A 25,740-nucleotide genomic window follows, 5' to 3' on the forward strand; every position below is an offset into this window, starting at 1 on the left:
TTGTTTCCTTTCGTGGAAAACTAACAATAAATTGTGTTAACCTAGATGGCAGATTATTTATTATTGTAAAGAATAATTCAGTGAGGTATTTTGTTTGGTCCTTTTAACAGTGTTAAACTGTAGAGGGTTTCACATCAAAATCACTAGAAAGCTTGTCCGGCTGTACTCAAGTTTCACCCTTACTGATTCTGAAACAGAAATTTTAGGATGGGGCTTCCTAGCATGTGTGCTTATAAAAGCACATATATGTACACACAGGCTCCGTAGAGTCTCACTTGAGGATCTGGAGTATCTTCCCTCTGGCTCACTAAAGAAAAATAGGGTAGATACTCCATTTGCTTAATGGCTCTGATTTAAAGGTCTGTTACCTTTTAGGTATGGTTTTGAAAGCGTGTACCATTTGCATTAGAAAACCTTGCTTTTGGCAGGCTTTATAGAATTCCAGTTTGAAACCAGCATTCCCTGGGAATTTAAGTTTGGAAGGTATTCATTCCTTTGATGAAGTTTCCTTCTTATATTGACCAAAAATTGATTTTCTTTTAATACATGTTTTTTTTTGTTTTGCCTATATTTCTGTGATGCCACCCCCCCAAATCTCATAGTTGTAAAGATGTTTTATAGTAATAAAGAATTGCTTTCTCTTATAAAGATTTTTTTTTTTTTTTTTTGCTTTCAGTGGCTTGATTAAATTGGTATTCCAGAATTTTTCCTATGGAATTAACGAAATGTATAAAGCCTGTTTTCTCAGTGCAACAGTGAAGCACCTTCAAAAGTTTATCCCTGAAATTACTGTCAGTGATATATTGAGGTAAGGAAAAACTGTGAGGATTGCAAATATGGTCATGACCTAGGTGACCCTGGGAGGTCGTTCTGACTTGGTGATTTATAAGCACACTTGCAGAGTCCGAGTGCCCACTGAATCTTTGTGTGTTCTCTCTTTCCCAGCAAGCTGTTGAGTTCCCTTTGCAGTGCAGGCATCAGGCCTTGCTGCATCCTGGCCCTTAGTGCCCAGATTAGGTGCATTTATAACTTTCTAGACTACCTTACAGCATTAAACTCAAATGTCCACTGCAGCTATATTGTGATGCCACCTTCACCTTCATGTCTGGCTGTCACTCATGATAAAAACATCTTGCCTGAAATTTTTTAATCTCCCTGGCTACTCACTATTGTCATTGCAAAGCCTTTTGGTTTTAACAAAACCAAATGGTGTAACATCATCGATCACCATGTTAACTAGGTAAGAAACACAGAAAACATTATGTTTTGATTGCATTTTACAACCTTTTAGATACACCTCTATACGTGACATCTTCCTTTCTTCCTCTTTTGTTCTTTCTTGGGTCCTACTCCACAACAGGGATTGTAGTTGCAGGCCAGAAGTGGGAAGTAGTGTGGTAACAGGCAGTCTGAGTCCTAGTGCTCCAGGGGTGTGAGGCCAAGGAAGGGTAACTTAAAAAGGAAGGATAACTTTTTTCTCAAGGATAAAAGGCTCTCTGGACTTGAGCTGTACATTGTCCTAAATAAAAGCCTATTTTCTTTTTCTCTTTGGTGATATTTTAGGGTGTTCACCATTTTCCCTGACTAAGCTATTGTTAGGCCTAATCAGCAATGTACTTTGAAGTACTGTCTGTCCGTGAATCCATCTCTCCATGAATCTCTAGGGTACTGAATGTCTGTCTTCTCAGTAACAGCTGCTGAACTTGCCTGGAAAGAGAGCAGTAATCATGTCAGCTGTCTCCCTTAGGGGAACTGAGCGTCATGGTCTAAATCTGACTCTAAGGTATCATTCTCAGCCCAGCCTCTTTGAATCCTTAGAACTATTAAAACCTAGCTAATGTTTTTACTCTTATCTCTCTCACTCCTTCTACTTACCTCATGAAATGGAAGGGATAAAAATATCTAGGCTTTCTTTTCTTTCACTCACCTATAAATAAAGGCTTCTGTGTTTTCAGTGGTCTGCTTTAGCAGACTCCTTATGTTTTATATCTGAAAATAGATTGGTCAGATCTGGTATCTGTTATTGCTATTAATATTCCTTAAAAAACACAATAGGTGGGGGCACCTGGGTGGCTCAGTCGGTTAACCATCTGTCTTCGGCTCAGATCATGATCCCAGGGTCCTGGGATGCAGATCCATGTCGGGCTCCCTGCTCAACAGGGAGTCTGCTTCTCCCTCTGCCCCTCCTCCCACTCATTTTCTTAATCTCTCTCTCTCTCTCTCAAATAAACATAAATTTTTTTAAAGATTTTATTTATTCATTTGAGACACAGAGATAGAGAGAGAGAGCATGAGCAGGGAGAGAGGCAGAGGGAGAGGGAGATGCAGGCTCCTCGCTGAGTCAGGAGCCCAATGTGGGGCTCGATCCCAGGACCCTGGGATCCCGACCTGAGCCATAGACAGATGCCTAACCATCTGAGCTACCCAGGCACCCCTAAGTAATATTTTTAAAAAAACAAAAAAGCCCACAATAGGTGGACATAGTGAATTCTGTATATGAACAGTTGCAGTGAATTCACTCCCCATATTCTATTACCACACTTTCATAGAAGGGAAAACTCTTTAGACCAGTGGATTTTATATGGTAGAACTGGATTTTGGTGAGTATCCCTGTCTCTCAGTATAAGGGTGTGAATTTCATTTTCCAGATTCATTAGCATGTAGCAGAAAAGGGCACACAGCACTGTAGACAGGTACATTTAGGGACAAATTCAACCTAATCAGAGGGTTTCTCTTTGGAGACGGAGAAGCTGAACAGATTCAGCTATTTCATATACTCCTTCCCTTGATTCCTGTAGCTATTAAAAGAAGGAAATTATCAGTAGCAAAAGGGAAGTTGTAGAAAATATGTTTGATACCATTTATATGGTTTAAACAATAGCATATATAGTTTATGGATTGTATATGTCCTGTGAAAATAGTAACGAGCATGGGAGTAATAAGCACCTAATTTGGGAGAGTGGTCACCTCTGGGGAGAGAAGGGGATGGGGTCAGAGTTCCATAGGTGGCTTCTGTCATATCTATGAGCTTTATTTCTTCAGCTGTTTAGTAAAAGAAAAAAAAATAGGTGTTTATTATGTTATTCTCTGTACCTCTTTATATACCTGCAATATTAAATAATAATAAAATAAGATCACTAGACTTTTCCACATTTTGAAGCTCAAGTCCTGCCTGTCTTGCAGCTCAGTGTAGTAAAACCATAAATGCTCTATCATTAATATTGAGGCAGAAGCATATTAAGCAGTTTTAGATAGTCAAAGAGAACTGAAGCTGCACTTTCAGTGTGATATTTAGCTTAAGATAGTGTCCTTAAATTGCCACCGAAGGGCATCCAGCTTGACTTCTTACTGCTTAGCCAGAGCATTTGGGGCAATAATTTACTGGTGAACATTGGATTGGAATGTAAAGTTATAATCTGTCAAATACGTGTACTAGGTATAATCTGTCAAATACATCTCTCATTGTTAAGTGATGATTTCTAAGGTTCTTAATTTTAACTCAAGTCCTTTCATTTGTTCTGTGATTAATTTTGACATGGTAATTTAAGTTTTTATCTGTTTTATCTGTAAGAGTGGAAAAGATGAAGACACATATGCCAGGATCCCCACTTTTTCCCACATTTCATTTTTAAAAATGTCTTATTTGGGGAATTTTAGAGTAAATTTTCAGGCAAGATGTTTTCATGGTGAGTGATAGCTAAAGACTATATACTATGTCATTGTGAAAGGCAAAGGTGATAGCCAAACATTCCTACAATTAAGGTGATCTAGATCAAGGTTTCCCAATCTTGGCACTACTGAAATTTTGGTTCAAATAATTCTTTGTTGTGGGAGACTGTCCAGTTCATTATGGAATGTTTAGCAGCATCTCTGAACTTTACCTACTACTCTACTAGTTAAAACCAAAAATGTCTCCAGACATTGCCAAATATCCTCTAGGGGGCAAAATCTCCCTTGGTTGAGAACAACTAGTCTAGAGAATTCGGCAACCCTCACACTACAAAATACTCAAGAGTCAGGAGAAAATATAAAAATCCCTTGAAATACGTTATAGTTGTGAATGCAACAAAGTAAGGAGCATCCCAGAAGCAAAAACAAAGAGAAAATTGAAAACCCATGTACTAAGAAGAATTGGTACTGGTGTTATTCTGGGTAGGAGGGGGGTAGATTTGCTGATTTTCATGCAAATATAACTGAGCTTTATTTTTATTTGATACATGATTTACATACAGTAAAATAATGCAGATCTTAAGTGCTCAGTAGATTTTGGTGGTTGTATAAGCTCATGTATCCACCACATAAAGCAAGGTATAAAACATTAGGGACTTATATTTTAATTGCTGCTCAAGTGCTGGGAAGGAGGCCTGTCTATAATAGGTAAAAACTTGGAACTGAGACCCCTGTGTAAAGCCAGGGGCTCTTGAAGGTCTATACCTTCAGTGAAGAGAAAGTCTAGAAAAAAAAAATCCTCTTGGCACCAGAAAGTGTTAAGGAAAATTTTGTCTATCCTGGTCTTGGGGGTAGAGGGAGTGTGTGTGTGTGTGGCGGGGGGGGGTGGAATCTCCTAAAAATCTAGAAGCTTGGGCCTGCCCTCACAAATGCTTAGAGTTTGAATTTATACTACCATCTTGATCTAGGCACCTTAAGCTGAGAAATTAACTTAAAAAGTAGATCCAGGAGTGCCTGGCTGGTTCAGTTTATAGAACATGAGACTCTTGATCAGGTCATGAGTTCCAACCTCACGTTGGGTGTAGAGATTACTTTAAAAAAAAAAAAAAGTAGGTCTAGACTTGTTTGGATCCTTCTTCAAACTAACCATTTCTCCCTCTCTCACTTTATTTTTTTTTTAAAGATTTTATTTATTTGAGAGAGAGAGAAAGCACATGAGGTGGGGAGGGTCAGAAGAAGAAGCAGACTCCCTGCGGAGCAGGGACCCCCATGCAGGACTCGATCCAGGGACTCCAGGATCATGACCTGAGCCAAAGGCATTCGCTTAATCAACTGAGCCACCCAGGCGCCCCTCCCTCTCTCACTTTAAACAAATTAGAGAGACAGGGTAATCTGACCAGAGACTGAATATTGTTGATACAAAACAGTTATTAGTTTTGAATTATTATTTTTAAGAATCCTTTTAAAAGAAATGAAGTGAAATGATATGCTATCTGGTATTTGGTTTAAAATAATTCAGTTGAAAAAAGGTGGATAGTGAGTGGAGATGTAGATGAAACAAGATTAACTGTGTGTTGATTATTGTTGAAGTTAGGTAATACATAGATACCAGTTCATTATGCCATTCATTTTACTTTTGTATGTGTTTAAAAATTTCCATTAAAAACAAAAGTTCTTTGAGGATGGTAATACCCCTGGAGCACCAGATAGAAGCAAATGTAAAACCTCTATGGAGGGACGTAACTTCAACCCAACCCCTATAGATTTCTCCTAGATAAAGTCCTGCTGTTCTGAACAGGACCTTGCCATCAAAAGTTATAAAACACCGTAAGTGAGAAATAAGCAGATAGAATAAATACCAGAATTAGACCTGTAACAACTTGGGTTAATAGTAATGTTAGACCATAAAGTAACCCAGTGAATTTAAATGGATAATAGTAATATCAGAAACCATAAAATAACCTAGTAACTTGAAAACATGAAAAAGAATAAGACTCCCTCCCCCCAAAAATCTGGGCAAATTTGGAAACCAACTAATTAGAATTTCTATAAGTGAAGAATATAGTTCTTAAATTTTAAAACTCAAATGACTAAGTTAGATAGTTGGTTAGACCTACCTTAAGAGAAAATAAATAAGTTGAAAGGTAAATCTGAATAGTTAGAGAATGACATTGCAAGATAAAGGTGCATGATGTAGAAATTAAAAGACATGGAGAAGAAAATGAGAAGAATCCAGACTATATATTTCATAGGATTCCAGAGAAATTGAGAAGAGGCAGTACTTTGAAGAGGAGTAGTTAAGAATTTCCTAGAATTGACAAAAAGACATAAAATTCACAGGATGTACAGTGAATCCCATCTGAATAAATAAAACAAAATACAAGAATAGAAATAGATTATATACCTTCCAAATTGGTACAGGAGGAAAAAAGACTGTAAAAACTCGGCTCCTGGGTCAGACAGTTGGTTCAGCATCTGCCTCGGTTTGGGCTCAGGTCATGATCTGAGGTGGGGAGATCAAAGCCTGGCTCTGGCCCCATGCTCAGGGCAGAGTCTGCTGGGGCTCTCTCTACCCTGTCCCTCTGTCCCTGCCCACTGCTCACATTCACACTCGCTCTCTAAAATAAATGAATCTTAAAAAAAAAAAAAAAGAAAACTCAAGTCAAGAAAGGTGAGAAAAATCAGGTTAAATAGCATAAAATAATATGGTAGAAATCAAACATATCCGTGATGACAATAAATGTAAGTGGCTTAGTAGTTAAGACAGAAATTGTCATGTTGGATTAAAAGAATTCATCTGTGTGCTAGGCAAATTGCTTATTAGAAGAAAGATGAGTAGGGGCACCTGGGTGGCTCAGTTGATTGTGTCCAGCTCTTGGTTTTAGCTCAGGTCATGGCCTCAGGGCCATGAGATCCAGCCCCACGTTGGGCTCCATGCTCAGTGTGGAGTCGACTTGGGATTCTTTCTCTCCCTCTTCCTCTGCTCCCCCTGCCCCCCACCGCTTATATTCTCTCTCTCTCCCTCTCAAATAAATAAAATCTTTTTTAAAAGAGATTTATTTACTTGTCAGAGAGAGAGTACAAGCAGGGGGAGCAGCGAGCAGAGGGAGAAGCAGGCTGTCCGCTGAGCAGGGAGCCAGAGGAGGGTCGATCCCAAGGCCCTGGGATCATGACCTGAGCCGAAGGCAGACGTTTAACCAACTGTGCCACCCAGACGTCCCAATAAATAAAATCTTAAAAGAAGAAGAAGAAGGAGAAGAATGAGTACTAGTCATTTTAGATAAAATACACTTTGTTTTTTTTTTTAAAGGATTTTTTATTTTTTATTAGAGAGAGAGGGAGAGTACAAGCAGGGAGAGCGGCAGGTAGAGGGAGAGGGAGAAGCAGGCTCCCCGCTCAGTGAGGAGCCCGACGTGGGGCTCGATCTCAGGACCCTGGAATCATGACCTGGGCCGAAGGCAGCCACTTAACCAACTGAGCCACCCAGGTGCCCCTAGATAAAATACACTTTAAGGCAAAAATTACTAGCAATAAAGAAGGTCACTATAAACTTGTTGCATATAATAACAGAGATACGAAATACAAAGAATAAAAATGGACATAACTGCAAGTAGAAATCAACAAATCTACAGTTGTGGGTGATTTTAAGACCTGTTGATAGAAGATAGATCAGGCAGGTAAAATATTAGAAGATTTGAATAACACAATTAAAACACTTGATTGAATATGTATAGGAATCCACAACTCCCATTACAGAATGCTTGTGTTATTCAAGCCCTCAGAAAATATATATACACAAAGGCTCAAAAAGTTCTAATCCCCAAATCAGGTTCTCAACAAAATTCAAAAATTGGGCATAAAAAAACCATGTTCTCTTATCAGTCCTTTTAGGGTGAAGATTAGTAACAAAAATGCCCCTGCTTCATGTTTGGAAATTAAGATGAACTAGTTTACTTTCCCTATACAGTATGCTCATGTGAACTTTTATTTTTAGATTAACAGTAGATCCCATGGTGAGTTTTATAAAATACTAAATTGTCCTATTTGGAACTGGTCAAAGATGTCAATTGTAGCCTTTCATAGCTCTTTTCCAACTCACAAGATAATGCCTGCCACAAAACAATAAAGTAATAAAGACAGCACTCTTCAGATGAAGGAATGCTGTTAGTTACATAGTCACCTTTTGTTTCTAGACACATATAAGGGTTTAGAATTTACATTCCCATTCAATTTAGCTATAAATATAGCAAAATACATAGATACAATAGCACTAAATAGGTCGATGTAGCTGAATTCACAAATATTAAATTTGCTAGCTTGTTCTTTCAGCTATTAAAATAGATTTTTAAAGAAGTAGAAGTTAAGGGGCGCCGGGGTGGCTTAGTTAAGCATCTGACTTTTGATCTCAGCTCAGGTCCTGGGTTCAGGACCCACACTGGGCTCCACGCTGGTTATAGTGCCTACTTAAAAAAAAAAAAAAAAAAGAATTAGAAGTCAAAAAATTAAGTTTCTAGCCTGATTGAGTATTTACTATGTTAAGGCACAAATCTAGACATGAGGGTAAAGTAGGGGTGTTGTATAAGATGTTGGCCCTTGGGGCGCCTGGGTGGCTCAGTTGGTTAAGCGTCTGCCTTTGGCTCAGGTCATGATCTCAGGGTCCTGGCATCAAGCGCTGCGTCGGGCTCCCTGCTCAGCAGGGAGCCTGCTTCTCCCTCTCTCTCTGCCTGCCGCTCTGCCTACTTGTGTTCTCTCTCTCTCTGCCAAATAAATAAATAAAATCTTAAAAAAAAAAAGATGTTGGCCCTTAAGAAAGTTATAGTTCATCTTACCTGAAATTTCAAGTTATAATGCTCTTGTCAAGATGAGGTATTCTGTGGGGGAATGCCTATATATATAATCATGCAAAGAAAAACCCTGAAGTTGCATTAAGTGCTAAAGAGGGAACACGAAGAATTTTGTAGTTTTAAACATTTCATGTTAAGTAGTTAACTTTAGTTTGAGCTAAAGTGAGGTCCTTAGAAAAACAATATTGTATATTGTTTTTTACACTTTGGATTACACTTTGAACACTTGGGCGGGAGGGGACACTGGGAAGATAATTGGTGTTTGTAAGAAATAAATTAAGTATAGACATATTTGTAATTGCTGTTAATCAGTATTGACTTACATTTGCTAAGAAGGGGAAGTCAAAGAAATGTACTAACTAAGCCTCTGTAAGAAGGGAAAGTTTTATTTTGATTACTAAACATCAATGGCTGGTCATGCCACTGTGTGTCCCCTACATGCTGGCCTTCTGCCAGATAAAAGGTGCCGGACAAGAAAACTCCTAGAGATGCTCTTAAGAGCAACAGCAGCTTTGTTCAGGAAAAGAGGGGAGAAATGCTTCTTTGATGAGCTGAGATAAGCTCATCTTGTGAGAATGCACTAAATGGAGCCCATGCCGGCTGATAACATGGTGTACCAGCGGATCTGTATCCTCACCCGAAGAAATTTCAGCTTCAGTCTGGTTCTTTTCGTGTTCTAAGTGTTGTATCTGATTCTTCCTTGGAAATCCTTACACCTTAAAAATCCCCTGCCCAGATTCCCTGCAGGCTTCTCTAGGCTAGATTACTTTTAAAGATTACTTTTACCTTTATTGTTGTAATTCTTATTTACCTCTATACAAAGGAACAGTTCCAGCTGTGTAACTTCAGGCAAGTTATTTAATCTGTTTCTTTGCTGTTAAATATAAATGGTATCAGCCTCTTATAGTTGTTGTGAGAATTAGAGAGAATTCCTAGTACAGAGAAAGCACTTAGTAAATAATAGTTATTAGTTATTATTGTCGTTATCTTAATATCATTAGAAGGCATTGCTCTTATAGTGTTCTGTCTTCCTCAAGTACTTATCTTCATTGGTCTTCATTGGCCCAGAATCACTAAAATGTTTAATATTGTTGCCTGATTTCTTGAGTCTTTGTGGTGTGTTTGGAGGCAGCTGTTTCCTTTTTTTTTTAATTATTATTTTAAGTAAGCTCTATGCCCAACATGGGGCTTGGACTCACAACCTCAAGATCAAGAGTTGCCTGCTTTACCAGCTGAGTCAGCCGGGCACCCCTAAGGCAGCTGTTTTCAAACTCGGTTTTCTGAACAGTTCCAAGGGAGGTAATTTTTTTTTTTTTTAAAGTTAAGCAGGATTTATTTTCATTTGTAAGAGAGCCCTCTTACAACAGCTTTATTCAGTTTTCCTAAAAATGGTGGCATTCTTTTAAACTATTCTTTTAGAAGCAGCAGTTATATAAATAGAATATTGGATTCAACCTCAAAATGTGGGCCCTAGTTAGCTTTATTATTCTGCATGCGATCATGATAAAAGATTAGGATGTTCTTCACATTTCCAAGCTTTAAAAAGCTTGTTCTTACCAAACCTCTAAAAACAGCCATTTGAGAGTAAACCAGCAGAGCATTATATCACTCCAATGAAGTGTAGGTTTCATTACATGCACCAACAAATGACATGGCTAGCTTCTGCATTCCACTTATACAGAATTTATTTTACACCTATTATACCAAACAGCGTTTTAAACACTGGCATATAAACTCCCTAAGAAGATAAAGCGAAGACAAAAGTGTGTATCAGAAACAAAATACACTATCACTTAATAGTCTTCAAACATTATTGCACTTTAACTTTCATAATTTTGACAGTGCATTCATGGAATAATCTGAAGACAACTAATTTTAACAAAGAACACTTTAAGCAGACATGACTGTCCTAATTGTTTATTAGGTAAGAATTTTACAAATATCGGGCGCCTGGGTGGCTCAGTTGGTTAAGCGACTGCCTTCGGCTCAGGTCATGATCCTGGAGTCCCGGGATCAAGTCCCACATTGGGCTCCCTGCTCACAGGGAGTCTGCTTCTCTCTCTGACCCTCTTCCCTCTCGTGCTCTCTATTTCTCATTCTCTCTCTCTCAAAGAAATAAATAAAATCTTTATAAAAAAAAAGAATTTTACAAATATTATAAGCAGTAATGGTGGAGCTGGAGAGTATTGCATCTTCTCCGTGCCGCACAGCAAGAACCACTCATAGTGTGGTGGAAGCTGAGACCATTTCTAAGGCCACAGCTCTTGGCTCTTGAGGCCTGCAGGTGTCAGCCCTCACATCTCCCGGTGCTTGTGGTTTGGTGATACATTGGGTGTCAGGATTTCTTCTGATTGCTTTATGGAATGGATCGATGAGGATAACCTCGAAGAATTTGTACATGGAATCTTTGCCCCCAATAAGAATTCAGGACTCTCAGAGCTGCACAGTGGCGTCTAGCTCGCTCCTCTGCAACAGACTGAAGGCCTCAGGCAAACTTCAGCCGGTTAACGCCATGGTGGACAGGCTTGCGCTATGTCTCACCCTTAGGAACTGGGCATTTGCGGCCACCACATTGCACACAAATCCAATATATGACACAGCCTTGCTTGGTCTTGTATAAGGGAGGTACTTTTGGATTCAAAAATATCTTATTCAGATTTCATTTGTAAGTTTTAACTATCTTAAAAAAAACTAATTTGTGAACTCCGGTGTTAGAAAAGCCAGAACTTTCATTCGTAAAGGCTCTTACCGTATTAACATGCTGCCAAGTTAATTCATTTTTGTGCTTTTCCTATCATCTCTGTTTAATCGAAGGTTATCCTGATATCAGTGAAGGCTAAACTGTTGAAAATAAAAACAAACTGCAAAAAATAACTTGCTGCCATTTGCAAATATTGCTCTCCATCAGTTTTAATTTACAATCAAAACAAAATGCAAAAATAAATAGAATTCTATAGTGGATACTTAGGAATGCAACTGACATACATAACTTCTATTTTTATTGCTTTGTATTAGAGACTTATTTATTCCCATTGATTTTATAATAAATTCATCTTATAAATCCAAATTAAATCACCTGTTCTAATTGTGGATTTTTCTGCTACTTTGGGGAAAAACAAATATTTATAAGTAAATATTTGTGTATTCTTTGGTAGCATTTATTGACACTGTTACATGGCAGGCATTATGCTCTAGGCTAAGGATATATTTGACAGGCTACAAACTGATAGCCATTGGCTAAACACAAACCTATTGGGTTTCTGCATAATTGTGCATTTAAAAGAATAAAGACTATTGATTTAAGAATACTTTGAAACCACTGATTTGTAAAGTGTCCTATCTCTTCCAGTCAGTTGACTTCCACTCTTGCTTTTGCAGAGGTCCAGCTGGAGTAAGAGCCCAAGCCCTGGATAGGGATGGAAATCTGGTAGAAGATTTTGTATTTGATGGAGGAGTTGGGGATATTGGAAATCGCATTCTTCATGTGAGAAATGCACCTTCCCCTGCTGCTACTTCTTCTCTTGCAATTTCTGTTATGATTGCAGATGAAGTACAACAAAAATTTAAATTGTAAATAATGTAAGGAGCTAGGTATGCATTTTAATTTCCACATTCAGCAACAAGAATATACTAATTGCATCCTTTAAGGAAAATGATTTGAAAATCTCATTTTTAGGTATCTCATTTAGGTAACAACTGAATTGTTAGAATGCTGTAACATAGAAATAATAATTTTTTAAAGTCCATGCTCTTTTACTTTGTGAATAAAGAAGCAAGGTACAGTTATATCTGTCCTGAATCCCTGACTTTGTTATTGACCTCTCCTCACCAACCATGATCTAGAGATTTGGCTCTTCTAGAATTTCTGGGAACGAATGCACAAAAAATTGATTATTCCCTTAACCGATGGCACAGAAAATTGATTATTCCCTTAACCTTTTGGCTTTATGATATCTAAGCTTTTTTTTTCTCTCCTAAATAAGAAAATATAGTATATTGTAGGTTGTAAACCTCCTTTTAATTTTAATTAGTCATAGGAAAACTCACATTATTTGGAGCAACAGTGTTTGTATTTGGGAATTTAAAATTCTTGATTTAAAGAAAATATATGAAATTTCACATTTTTAAGTAGTTTGAATAAGATCCTATATTAGCTATAATATTTGTAAGAAATAACTTCACAAAAGAAACATAAAGCCTTTATTATTCCCAGCCTTTTTATAACTGACTTAGTGTGGGGTTACCACTAAATTCAAATAGCAGTACACCATGAGTGGTTCTTGCCTATTCTTCATAGTCTTTTGTCGTTGAGAAGCTAAAAAAACTTAGAACTGATAGGTTTTTTATGAGAGCAGTTTTAGAATCCTGACACTGGTATACAGAACTCTGTAATTTTAAAAATTATTTACCTCTATATCTCTGTTTTTCAGTCACACCAAGTTTCTCAAACGTTGGCCAAGATCACTAATTATTCATGCCTACTTGGTTTTCAGGGATCCTATGAACTTTTATGAGGATATTTCTTCATTTGGGGGAAATACCTAACTTTGAGGCATTCACTTTTGTAAACCGCAAAAGTGCCTTACATTCATGTGTACTTCATGAGTATTTTAAATCGTGGCCCAGTGCCAATACTGTATACTGTATATACGTGTGTGGTATCTGTTGAAATGATTCTTGCAGTTCAGAAAGTTGGAAAATAGAAATATAAATGAATTTATGGCAGCCTACTCATTGGGGAAACTTTTATTACAGAACCATCATTTAGATGAGACATTATCATTCATTCCTTCATATATATGCTCTCTCAGGATTAATCTTCCACTCTTCATTCTTTCCTCTTATCTCTCCAAATCTGTGTGATAGATGAGTAAGGATGTGCATTTTGACTGATAGGAAAAACTTCTGTTTTCTTTTCACTTCAAGCCTTGGTGATTACATTGTTTGAGCTACCTCAACCATTAATTTGAAAGGCTATATCACCAGCTCATGTTCAAGAAGTAGCACATCCCAGGTATAGATGAGGCAATTATTTGACACTTGGGATGAGCATTTTGAAAGCATTCAGAAACCACTCACAGAAGAAACCAGCCCTAATGGTACTTCATAACAACTGATTCCTCCAAGAAATGTGACACACAGGATATTTTTCTGTTCCATTACAAGACTATTAAGAGATGGAAAATTTTACAATTCTCTGTTTCATGAATAGTGAGATTGCATATATACTAAGCTGTGAAAGGTTGAAATTACAAAAATAACTATTCTACTCAAAGCAACCCTTATTCCATTTGGGTCTATATTATGCCCCCAAAAAATACAAGTGAAAAAAATTATTGAAAGTGTTTTGAATGTGGAGGTTATTCTATTTGTAAAACACTTTATATCAATCGGGTTTTGTTGTGTAATACTGATATGATATTTAAAAGTTTTGTGTTCTGAGAGAAGAAAAATGTAAATTAATATTAAAATATTTTAATGAGCCTTGGTGTTGTGAATATAATTTTTAGTTTCATAAAAACTCTGATTCAAGTAAATGTTTTGTATGTGAAACATGAACTATCATAGCTTTAAATAGAAGCCAATCTTTAAAAAAATGAAAAAACTATATTTGTGTATAATGTAAAAATGAGGTTTATATTTTAGGTAAAAAGTAGAGCACTTCCCCACTTACAAAAACGGCTTTCAGTTTGGTAATGGTGGCAATATCTGGCTGACCTAAGTGTCATCTTCATACTCCAGAGCACCAGGGAATATTGTTTCTGTTCCATAGCAGAATATATAATGTAACATATAAACACACAATGCTTTGTTGGAGGTGGGGGGGGCAATAAATCAAATTGGAGTTTCATAAATAATTACAGTTTCTCTTAGGAAGACATTCTGGTATGCTATCTCTTACAGGGTTTGGTTTCTGGGCATAAGGGTTATAGGGCAAATGATCTGAGAGCCTGCTCCAGCTTCTTTTCAGCAGGTGGACTGTAACAGGACCAGAATTAGCTACAGCAACAAACCATGAAAGTGAGTGACAATGACATTTATTGCTTCCTGTGGCATTGCTTTGGTTTGCTTCTGACAGGCAGCACTTGTAGCTTTAAATAAATTGAGGAAGTAGGAGAGAGTAAATGGGAGAAATGTTGAGTAAGTCCTTCTTGAAAATGCTTTTCAGTGGGAGAATATTAGTGGTACACTTTTCTCTGTCTTTTAAAATTTGAGATGTGCTTAGATTATTCAAGTTATCTCTCAAAAGACGTTCTAAATTCTAAAAAGACAAAATTACTATTTATCAAATAATTAATATAACATATTAATTTTAACTCAAATTTATGATTGAGTATTGTATGTGTTTAACACCTCCATTTTTTTAATTTAAAAGATTTTATTTATTTGAGAGAGAGAGAAAGAGCAGGAGGTGGGGCAGAGGAAGAGGGAAAGGGAAAAACAGGCTCCATGCTGAGCAGAGAGCCCGATGCAGCGCTCTGTTCCAGGAGCCTGGGCATATGACCTGAGCCAGAGGCAGACGCTTAACCCACTGAGCCACCCAGGCACCCACAATACTTGCATTTTTTTTTTAAAGATTTTATTTATTTATTTCACAGAGAGAGACAGCGAGAGAGGGAACACAAGCAGGGGGAGTGGGAGAGGGAGAAGCAGGCTTCCTGCCGAGCAGGGAGCCCGATGCGGGGCTCGATCCCAGGACCCTGGGATCACGACCCAACCCGAAGGCAGAGGCTTAATGACTGAGCCACCCAGGCGCCCAATACCTCCATTTTTTAAAAAAAGATTTTATTAAGTAATCTCTACACCCAATGTGGGGCTCAAACTCAACCCTTGAGATCAAGAGTCGCAGCCTCTACTGACAGCCTGCTGTGTGCCCCTAATACTTATATTTTTTAATACTTGAAGCAAGTGTTTATAATGGGGTTGGAAAAAAATTTTTTAAAGATTTTATTTATTTATTTGACAGAGAGAGGGAGAGCACAAGCAAGGGGAGCAGTAGGCAAAGGGAAAGGGAGAAGGAGAAGGGGGCTCCCTGCTGCGGGACTCCCCTGGGATCATGACCTGAGCTAAAGACAGACACCTAACCGACTGAGCCACCCAGGCTCCCTGGGGTTGGAAAATTTTTATTTACAAAATTTTTAAATTAATGTTTTGAATAAGTACAACATTGTTATGGTTGAAAATTCAAAAGTCCCCAAAATGTACTCAAAAGAATCTCCTTGGGGCGCCAGGGTGGCTCAGTCGTTAAGCATCTGCCTTCAGCTCAGGTCATGATCCCAGGGTCCTGGGATTGAGCTCCGCATCGGAATCCCTGCTCGGCGGGAAGCCTGCTTCTCCCTCTCCCACTCCCTCTGCTTGTGTTCCCTCTCTGGCTGTGTCTCTCTCTGTCAAATAAATAAAATCTTAAAAAAAAAAAAAAATCTCCTCTCCTCCAAGCCATCCAGTTCTCATTCTGATGCAACAAAAATTGTCAATATCTCTTGCACAGCCTTACAGAGATGATATATGTAACAAAATCCCGCCTCTTTTTTTTTAAGATTTTATTTATTTATTTGACAAAGAGTGTGAGAGAGCACAAGCAGGGGGAGCTGCAGAGGGAGAGGAAGAAGCAGCTTCCCACTGAGCAGGGAGCCTGATGTGGGGCTCCATCCCAGAACCCTGAGATCATGACCTGAGCAGAAGGCAGATGCTTAACCGACTGAGCCACCCAGGCACCCCCCGCCTCCATTTCTTTTACACAAGTGGTAGCACACTCTGCATACTATGTTATAGTCCCTGCTCTTTTCACTTTGCACTGTCTCTTTGATAATGTTCAAGTAGCCTGAACACAGTGGCCTGGTTCTTTTTGAATGATTTTATAGCTTCCATTCTGTGAATTTACTGTTATTTGTTGAACAAAGCCCTTATATCTACTGATGATTATTTAAATTATTTCTGGGGTACTTTTGTTTTTGCTGTAACAGTACTGCAGTGAATAACTTTGTGTTAAATCATTTTACATATAAGCAAGTATACCGATAGGACATATTCTTAGAATTTGCTGGGTCAAAGGGTATTTGCCTTTGCAACTTTGATAGTGTCAAGTTGCCCTTGGTAGAGGTTGAACCAATTTAGGCTCTCACAAAAAGTATACTAGAGTATTTATTTCCCCATAGTCTCACCAACATAGTATATAATCAGACTTTTTGATCTGTGTGGGTGGCTATTCTAGTAGGTAAAAAATTAATAGTATAATTTCAATTTTTTGTAATATGAGTGAGGTTGAACATGCTTAATATATATATATTTTTAAGATTTTCTTTATTTATTTGTCAGAGAGAGAGAGCATGAGCACAAGCAGGGGGAGTGGCAGGCAGAGGAAGAAGCAGGCTCCCCGGCTGAGCCGGGAGCCCAATGCAGGACTCTATCCCAGGACCTAAGGATCATGATCTGAGCCAAAGGCAGATGCTTAACTGACAGCCACCTAGGTGTCCCCATGTTTAATATACTTAGACATATTTCTTTTCTGTGAATCTTTTTTTTCATATACTTTATCCTTTTTTCCCCTTGAGTTTTGGTCTTATTAATTTGTAGGACATATTTATTTATTTATTTGAAGTAGGCCCTATGTGGAGCCCCACATGGGGCTTGAACTCATGACCTGAGATTGAGACCTGAGCAGATTTTAAGAGTCAGATGCTCAACTTTCTGAGCGACCCAGGGGCCCCTGTAGGAACTCTTTTAGATATTAGGGAAATGAACTATTTAGAAAATGAGTTGCAAATATTTTTTCCAGTTTGTCATCTGCCTTTTGGCTTACCTTGTGATTTTTTTTCTGTTCATTTTTAAAAATAGGTTTATCAATCTAGATTTTGTATCATAGTAGAAACGTCTTTTGTATTCTGAAGTTATAAACAAATTATTTTATGGTTTTAATTTTTTACATTTAAGTCTTTGACACTTCTGCAATTTATCCTCGTGTAGAGTGTGGGGTATGGATCCAACATTTTATTTTGGATGGCCCATTTGTCTGGTTGGGATTTTTATGGGTGTCATTCTTGGATTATCCCCCACATGCACGTGGATCACATTTCTGTTTGCCTAGCTCAGAGATCACAACTCAGATGCCTGTAGAGACTAGGCAGGTTACATAAAAGGGTGGAGAGTGCCAGGTAGGGAGTATAGCCAACTGGAAATGGGATGGCATACTTTTCTAAAGAGGGCAGCCACTACCCACTGCCTGTTGATTATTCTTTTGCAGGAACGCAGCAGGGCCCAATGTTGCTAGATTTTTGTCAAGAGAAGGGAAATCCCTTGATTTTAAAATTTAAATATAGATTTGGATAAACAGAATGTGTCTTCAGGCCAGTTTTGGCTCAGAGAAGGCTTCCAATATCCTTGGCCAAGAATGAAACTTCCCACCAACGACTTTACTCTCCTATAATACAATCACAGTCTAGTAGTTTGACAGCCTAGTAGTATACAGCTGGAGTTCTGGAAGAGAGAAAAGACAGTCTATATAGGCCAGTCTTTGCAAAGTAATTGGAGAAATACAAGCATTTCACTATCTTTTTATCCCAAGTACATGGACATATGGATGTGACTTTATTAGAAGAAATTCGTGCTTCAGTGGATATTTGGATTAGAAAAAATGAGTTTTCCAGCTCTGTCATTCTGATTTTGCCAAATGACAAATTGGTGTGTTTTGGGAAAGGATAATTGTTGGGTTACTAATCCGAGAAGTGAAGCGTGGCACAGTTTTTCACCCTGCTCTTCCTTTCCCTTCCTCATTGCTGGTGGCTGACCCCACTGTGTGCTGAGGGCTTTCCAAGTCTCACCTCCTTCAGTCCTGAAAACATCACTCGATGAAATAGTTAACTATCTCCAAAGGCCGAATAGCCATGTAGAGCACACGTTAAACATCGTGTCCGGCCGAATGTCCCTTTCTCTCCCCATCCTGACCTGCCCCGCATGACTGCAATACTGGGGCTCAGAGTGGCACCGAATCAGGATTGTTTTGGGAAGGTCGAGAGAAGGGAGCGTTTGTGTAAAACACAGTCATTTGGGTGGTCTGTCTGGAACAGGCTCCCTGCCAGTCCCCACCACAGGGCGACTCCCACTGCCGGCCCCCACGCCTCTGCAACCCCGCGACCCGCCGGCGCCTCTGCCAGCTCCGCGGCGCGCATGCTCCGTGCGGGGCTTCTCCGGCGACCCAGGATAAGGAGCGCCGGGCCCAGGGGGCGGGCCGAGCGGCGACGGCTAGAGCCGGGAGCTCGGCGGCGGCCCCGGGGCGCTGTGCGTGGCTGCTACAGAGGTGGCAGCGGTGGCCAGCGCTGTATGCGCCAGAGTGTGGGTCGCTCGCCCGATGTGCACGCCCGCTCGGTCCCCAGAGCCCTCTAGAGGTGACTCGGGCGGGCCGCGCGGCGTTGCCTGTTGGGAGGGCGGGGATGAGGCAATGAGGAGACAAGCTGCCGCCGCCGCTGCTCTCCGCCAGCCGCGGCCGTAGCGGGAGCTGGGGCGCGGGCGAGGTCAGCCGTACCCCGCGCCGGGTTGCGAACCCAGACAAAGGAGGAGGAGCCGCCCGAGGAGCGGGCTAGCGCCGCCGGGAAAGGAGGCCGCCGTCTCGGTCGCAGCTGGAGGTCACCCGGACTCTCGGGTCGCCGCGCTTCCTCTGCGGACGCTGCGCGAGGCGAGGCCGCCCGGGCCGAGGAAACCGCCCCCGGAGCCCCCGCCCACCCGCCGGCGCCGCCCCCGAGCCGCCTCGGCCCTAGCTGCGGCCCGGGCGGGAGGCGGCGGCGGCGGCCGGCGAGGCGAGGCGGCCCGCGCCCTGCCTGTCAGGCCACCCGCCCGGCCCGGCTCCGTCCGCGGGCCGCCCCTGATGCGGAGGCGCTGCTGCCGGGGCCATGCAGCAGGCGCCGCAGCCGTACGAGTTTTTCAGCGAAGAGAACAGTCCGAAATGGCGGGGACTGCTGGTCTCGGCCCTGCGGAAGGTCAGTGCTGGTGCCCGGGCGGCCGCGGGGGCCGAGGGAGGTGCCGGGGCGGCCGCGGGCTGCGTCGGCTGAGCCCGGCGGCGGGCAGGCGGGCGGGCTGGCAGCGGGCGGGGTGGGGGTTGCCCAGCCCGGGGCCCCGGCGAGCCTCTAACGGGGAGCTGCACGTCCTCCTATGCTCGGGTCCCGTGGGCCGAGCTGTTGCTCCGTGGCTGGCTGTGGGGGACTCAGGATTGCCTGTTGCATCCAAAAGGACGTTTTCTCAAGTTTTTGCCTGGCCCCGGAAGGAAGGTTTTGTTATGATCATAAAAATGGATTTCGTGTTGCAGTCATTTCGTCAGGCAACTTCCGCCGTTGGCCAATTTGTTGTCCTCAGGCTGGATTAGGGCAAGAGAAAGTCTCGCTGGTGTTTACATAGTTTCTAAAACAAAAGTTCATTTCCAGGCCCAGTAATTACTTTTAATCAGGTTCTTTGGGGGTGTTCCCCTAGGCAGTTTGCTTGTCAGGGGTGTCCATTCACGAGGCAGTACTTTTTTGTAACATGGATGTGTTTCACGTGTGAAATGTCAGTGGGCCCTAAAACTCCTTTTAACAATTCTTGAGGGAAATTTAAAATGCTTGCTCACTTCCTGCAAAAGGTGTCCTACCCATTTACAAGAGATTTCCCCTAAAAATTTTGGTATTTCTTCCCTGGGTGCAGTGTAGAACTTGGAATCATTTTAAGGGGGCAAAAAAGGTGCAGCTCATAAAAATCAACCTTTCAAGTTTGGTTGTATCCTGGGTGCATCTCCTGTAGATGATGTGAGTCTCTGTTTGTGAATTTAGATAATCATATTATCATTTTTATAATAAACCTTTTTGTAAGGTCAAGACAAATTTAAAGACTGCAAGATTAGACATCATGCCTGCTGAACTTGGGCTTCCATTGACATTGCTGCAAGGGGTTAGTACCGTCTGCATTTTGTGCAAAGTAACCAAGAATAAACTTTAAAATAATAAAGAAAAAATAAACATTAATTTAAAAGACTGCACTTGGAAAATAAATCCTCATATAACAAATTTCTGTAAATGAAAGGAAGAAGTATATTTTAAAGGTGAGAACATTTTCCTCATGCATTCAGGGTTTCAGATTTTCCATCGTTTTCATAATTCTTACAAGGAGATATTACCTCCCTTGGGCCAAACACCAAGTCGTGTCTTTTTAGAGAACTTGGTGGTGGAGGTAACTAGGGGTAGTTATCATTTCACTGGCCTACTAGGTGTTAAAGTTAATTGACTTTACTTCCATGGGCAGCCTGATTCTACAAGGAGAGGGAAAGAAAAGCAAGTGCGCTGAGTAGTGATAATGAACTCTGGCCCGAGTTGAAAAGTAAAGGGGGATATGATATGCTTAGCTAGTGGTGCTTTCTGGTAGCAAATAGTATTTGAATGTGTGTTGCATAATTTATTCAGTAGGTAGCTTTGACCCTAATAATCCTGCATGAACAGAGACAGATTTACTTCTTCAGGTTAGGGGGGAAACAAAGCCAGAACAAGTATCCTAGTCCATTGCTTTGAGACTGTTATTTTGCATTTATATGCTGTGCTTGTTTACCTGGAGCTCAGGTGTCTTGTAGATCTGTATTGTCTTGTACCACAGTTCTCATAGATCCTTTGCTTATGGAATAAATACATCTTAAGAAAATTTGGTCTTTTGCAGTGAGCTGAATTCAAAAAGCAATTTCTATTTAATTCATTAATTTACCGTTATTACAGAATTGAGATCTATTCCTATGGAAGACATTTTTTATATTTTTGGAAAATTTTTGGTGTTAATAATAACTGGATTACATCCAGTTCTGTGGCATCTGGGTATTTGTGGTATTGCAACATCTAGGTTTATGGTGCCTGCTAAGAGTTATTGCTCATAAGGAGCTCAAGGTTCACTCTTCCTTTGTAGGATGTGTTACATTCTGGTATGTACCTGCCAGCCATACCTTTGTACAATGAGAAATCCTGCCATTTTGAGGGAGGCTCTGTCTTTACATTCAAGGCATCTAGAACTTGGCTTGCTTCCTTCCTCCAGCTAAAAGATAGTTACAAAGACTACTAGGATAAGTAGTAGTAGTGTTGGACTACTAGGATTTTTCTTCTCCAGTTGGCTTTTTCCTTCATTGAACATGTGGAATACTTCATTTAACTTTTTTTCCCTTTATTTTTATCCATGTATTTTTTAAATTGAAGTATAGTTGACACTAACATTTATTGAACACATTTTAGGTACTTGGCACCATGCTGGAACTAAGGTGAAATAAAGATGAATAAAAGCCATGCTCTAAAGGTGTTTACCATCTACACTGAACATTCTAAACTTTTTGGTTTTGGTTTGTATAAATGAGATAGCTAGCAATTAGGAGCTCAGAGTTATGTAAGGAATATCTATATGTGTGTGTGAAAAGAGCAGTGTACTTTAATTGGCTCTATCAGATTCTACTTGGGCATCTTGGGGAAACCTCTAAAACTTAAAGTGTAATTTTCTGAAAGGTAAAATCATGACTCATACAAATATAAATGAACATGTGTCAGTGATTTTGATTCAGCTTATTACCTAATAGGGGAACTCATAAGTTAATGTTAAAACTACTTCATATGAAAATTTTAGGAGGTAGGTATTTAATAGACAATTTAATACAGGAATATTAAGATAAGATTGTTGGGTTAGATACAAAATTAGTTAACACCCTATAGGAATAGAAACAGTAAGTTTTGGATTGTCTTTTCCACTGATATGAAATTATTTGCATCTGTACCAGACAAAAATCTCAATGTTAATCTTACAGATTTGTAACATAGCCCAGTCAGTAGAGAGTATTCAAAGGTTTGAGCACAGCATTGTACTGAAAGATACTTAGTAATCTCTTCTGCTTATTTTCAAGTTTTGGCTAATTTTTATGAAAATCAGATTATGTGGTGAAGTCACCATTGTTGACCCTGAAAACACAGGGGATTTTTAAAACCAACATTAAATATTTATTTCACTACATAGAAACACAAACATTGAAAAATAGATTTATGGAGGGGCGCCTGAGTGGCTCATTCGTTAAGTGTCTGCCTTCTGCTCAGGTCATGATCCCAGGGTCCTGGGATCGAGCCCCGCATTGGGCTCCCTGCTCCACGGGAGGCCTGCTTCTCCCTCCCGTACTCCTCCAGCTTGTATTCTCTCTCTTGCTGTGTCTCTGTCAAATAAATAAATAAAATCTTAAAAAAAAATTTATGAAAAAATAATTTTGGAAATAGAAATGTGTTCTTTAACTTTTTTGTTTTTTTTTTTTTAACTTTTAAAACAACTTCAGGTAGAGCATTTAAATACATAAAGAACTCCAAAGGGTAAAGCAGAGGGAAATGACATTACTAATGGATAATACATGGATTGTTAACATTACTGCTAAATTATGTATCTTCCCTAAAAGAGGCAGAAACATAAATGCCTTCACCATTAGTCCCCAAGAAGATTGAAGCTACCATACTACTTGACAGGAAAAAAGAGTGGGGCATATACTTGTAAATGCCGCTTATTACCTGTGTCTTTAAAATGCCTTTGGTGCTTTGTGTTTGTGCTATTGATTGTATGCTGAAAAATCAGTGTAAGCAAATTCTACGCGTGGGAAACATGCCTTGAAATAATTTTATCAGGTTTTTTAGTCTCTTGTTGTTTCCCTCATAGATGCCTTTTCTATGGGGTGTTCTTCACCAGGCTAAATGTGGAAAAGAAAATGTCTTGTCTGTCTGTAGTTAAAAATGTCATAGAGAGAAAGAATTGGTTGAACTGTTTCTGACTCTAATTCAGGTTAAATATGAACGTCCCCCAAACATTACAGTTTGCTCTTAGATATCTGTAGAATGTAAGAGGTATGAGACAATGTCTAGTTAATTAAATAGCAGTCTATGGCAGGGAAGAAGAGGGCAGGAGGTTTTGGTTTAGAAATGCTTTTGTGAACTCTGAAAGATTCTAGTGTTTCTGCCTTTGTACTGTCTCTTGGAACGATTTTAGAAGACTGCTCTGAATCTTTCTGGGGCCCAGAAGAAAAGTATAGGGTGCTTTGAGAAAATAAAATTGGTGTCACTGACACAAGAGGGTCAAGGAAGGCTTCTCTAGGGAAGTAACATTGTGCTCAGTTCTGGAGGAACTCATATAGTTCTGGAGGAACTATATATTCATGTATTTATTGAGTGCCTCATGGGTGCCCTGCACTACTCCTGATACTGAGGTTGTAGTAAGGCTCCTGCTCTCAGAAAGCTTCCATTCTAAATGCCTGTGTGGGAGAGGCCTGGGAAGGACAGACAATAAAGAACAATTATCTGAAAGATCAATAGGAATTAACAAGACAAAGAAAAGGGAGAGTAAGGCTGAGGGAAAGGTAGGAACACGGCTTGTTTAATGAAAAGAAGAGGCTAGTTGGTAGATAAGGTTAAGGTTTCTTCTACCTGAGAGTAGAAAGCCCTGTAGTGTTATTTATGTAACAAAATAATTAGATTAACTTGATCAAAAATGCTTTTTTTAAAAAGATCACTCCAACTGAAAGCTAGGAATGAATAGGATATCCTATGATTTTTTTTGTGATGTCAGGCCTGTTCTGGATTTCCTAAAGCCACTGACTATAACAGTAGAACTCCAGGGAGTCATTTGGAATTATTCCAAACTAATAATGACCCAAACTGACCCATGGGGTTCAGCCAGAACTGGATGAGCATTAGGAATGCATTTTAACTTGCTGCATTTAGCTCCCTGTCAGCCATGATTTAGTAGCCGTCCTCTATTTTCAGTTTAATTTTGGTATGGTATATTTGGAGCAATAATATTCCATTAAAGTGTTTTATGCTGACTATCCAAAGCATTACCTGTGTTACCACTTGACATAAATCAAGTATATGTCTTTTATTTTAACCATGGCCTCTCTTTCAAGGGAACAGTAGTTTGATTACATTGTCTGTTTGAATCAGGAAGGAATTTTAATGGAACTAATGGATTTAGCATTATCTCATGTAGTCATGTTAAAAATTAACAACCTAAAACCTCTTCTTTAACGTAAGAACATATGACAGTAGAAAGGTATAATGCATTATACACTTCACATTTTAATGTGTAGAAATGAAGCAACACAAAATTACATCAAGAGCTAGATATGAGCACTAGTATTGTCTCTTCCAAGTAAGGTTTTCATTCTCCCTGTTTTCTTCATTAAATCACTTTGTAAACTCAAACATTAGCTCTTAATAGGACTTCCTTATTCTTTCCTAATCTACCCATTAGCAGCATTTGGCAGTTGAACTCCTCCTCTTCCTTGAAATCCTTTTATTTGGCTTACAGGACACCGAGCTCTGCAGGTTTTCTCCCTCTGCCTGTTACTTTTAGGTCCTCTCCTTTGTTGAGTCCTCTTCTTCTCCCCAAACTACATCATCCTGACCTTCCCAGAGCTTAGTTTTTGGACTTTTGTTTCTATTTACAGTCACTTGGAGATCCCATCCAGCCTCATGGCTTCACATGTCGTCTGTATCTGATGATCCATATTTTTATCTCTGGCTCAGACCTCTCTCCTGAGCTTGGGTATCCACCTTCTTTCTTGATACTTCCACAGGGGTGTGTGATGGGCATCTCAACCAATACTGAGCTCCTTCTCTCCCCACCAAAACCTCCTTTTGTAGTGTTTCCTGTATCAGTAAATGGTTAGCTACTGCATCCTTCTGGTTGCTCCAAATAAAAATCTGGAGTTGTTCTTGAATCCTGTCTTTCTAATCTGTCTGATCTGTCAGCAGATCGTTTAGCTCTGCTTTAAAAACTGTAGCTATACTCAACCACCATTTCCTGCTCTTCCACTTCTGCTACCTGGGGCCAGGCCATCACCAGTCTCCTGGAGTGCTAAAATAGCCTATAACTGGTCTCCTGTCTTCTGCCCTTGCCCCATTCAGTCTTTTCTCAACACAGCAGAGATAAGTGATATCTTGTCATTCCTTTCTTCAAAACTCTCATTGCTTCTCAGAATAAAAGTCTTAAGTCCTCTCACTAGGTTACTATACTCTGATGCTGCGTGTTGCCTATACGTCTCTGACTTCATACTTCTCTCCCTTTTTTGCTCTGCTCCTTCCCCGCAGTGGCTTCCTTGTACCCACAGACACATTCTAATGTGTAGACATCAGGGCTTTTGTACTTGCTGTTTCTTCTGCCTAGAACAGCCTTCCTGCAGATTAAAAACATGACTGGTCCTCGTACCTTCTTTAAGTCT

The 25,740-nt window shown here is 39.9% G+C and overlaps 2 protein-coding genes across 4 annotated transcripts in view; both read left to right on the forward strand.

Moving 5' to 3' along the window:
- The window catches only part of L2HGDH (L-2-hydroxyglutarate dehydrogenase), a 43,704-nt gene extending 29,713 nt beyond the window's left edge, over window positions 1-13,991 (forward strand). For both annotated transcript variants that reach the window (XM_027569990.1, XM_027569992.1), the window contains 2 exons: window positions 677-808; window positions 11,892-13,991. In XM_027569990.1, coding sequence (XP_027425791.1) covers window positions 677-808; window positions 11,892-12,087 — 328 coding nt within the window. In that variant the 3' untranslated portion in view covers window positions 12,088-13,991. The remainder of the gene's footprint in view (window positions 1-676; window positions 809-11,891) is intronic.
- Window positions 13,992-19,244: 5,253 nt separating this feature from the next.
- SOS2 (SOS Ras/Rho guanine nucleotide exchange factor 2) overlaps window positions 19,245-25,740 on the forward strand; it is an 81,513-nt gene continuing 75,017 nt past the window's right edge. The window contains exon 1 of one of the 2 annotated variants that reach the window (XM_027569763.1): window positions 19,245-19,483. In XM_027569763.1, coding sequence (XP_027425564.1) covers window positions 19,397-19,483 — 87 coding nt within the window. In that variant the 5' untranslated portion in view covers window positions 19,245-19,396. The remainder of the gene's footprint in view (window positions 19,484-25,740) is intronic. The other variant, XM_027569764.1, reaches the window with a different exon arrangement.

The sequence above is a fragment of the Zalophus californianus genome, chromosome 6 (assembly GCF_009762305.2).
Source record: "Zalophus californianus isolate mZalCal1 chromosome 6, mZalCal1.pri.v2, whole genome shotgun sequence".
NCBI lineage: Eukaryota > Metazoa > Chordata > Mammalia > Carnivora > Otariidae > Zalophus > Zalophus californianus.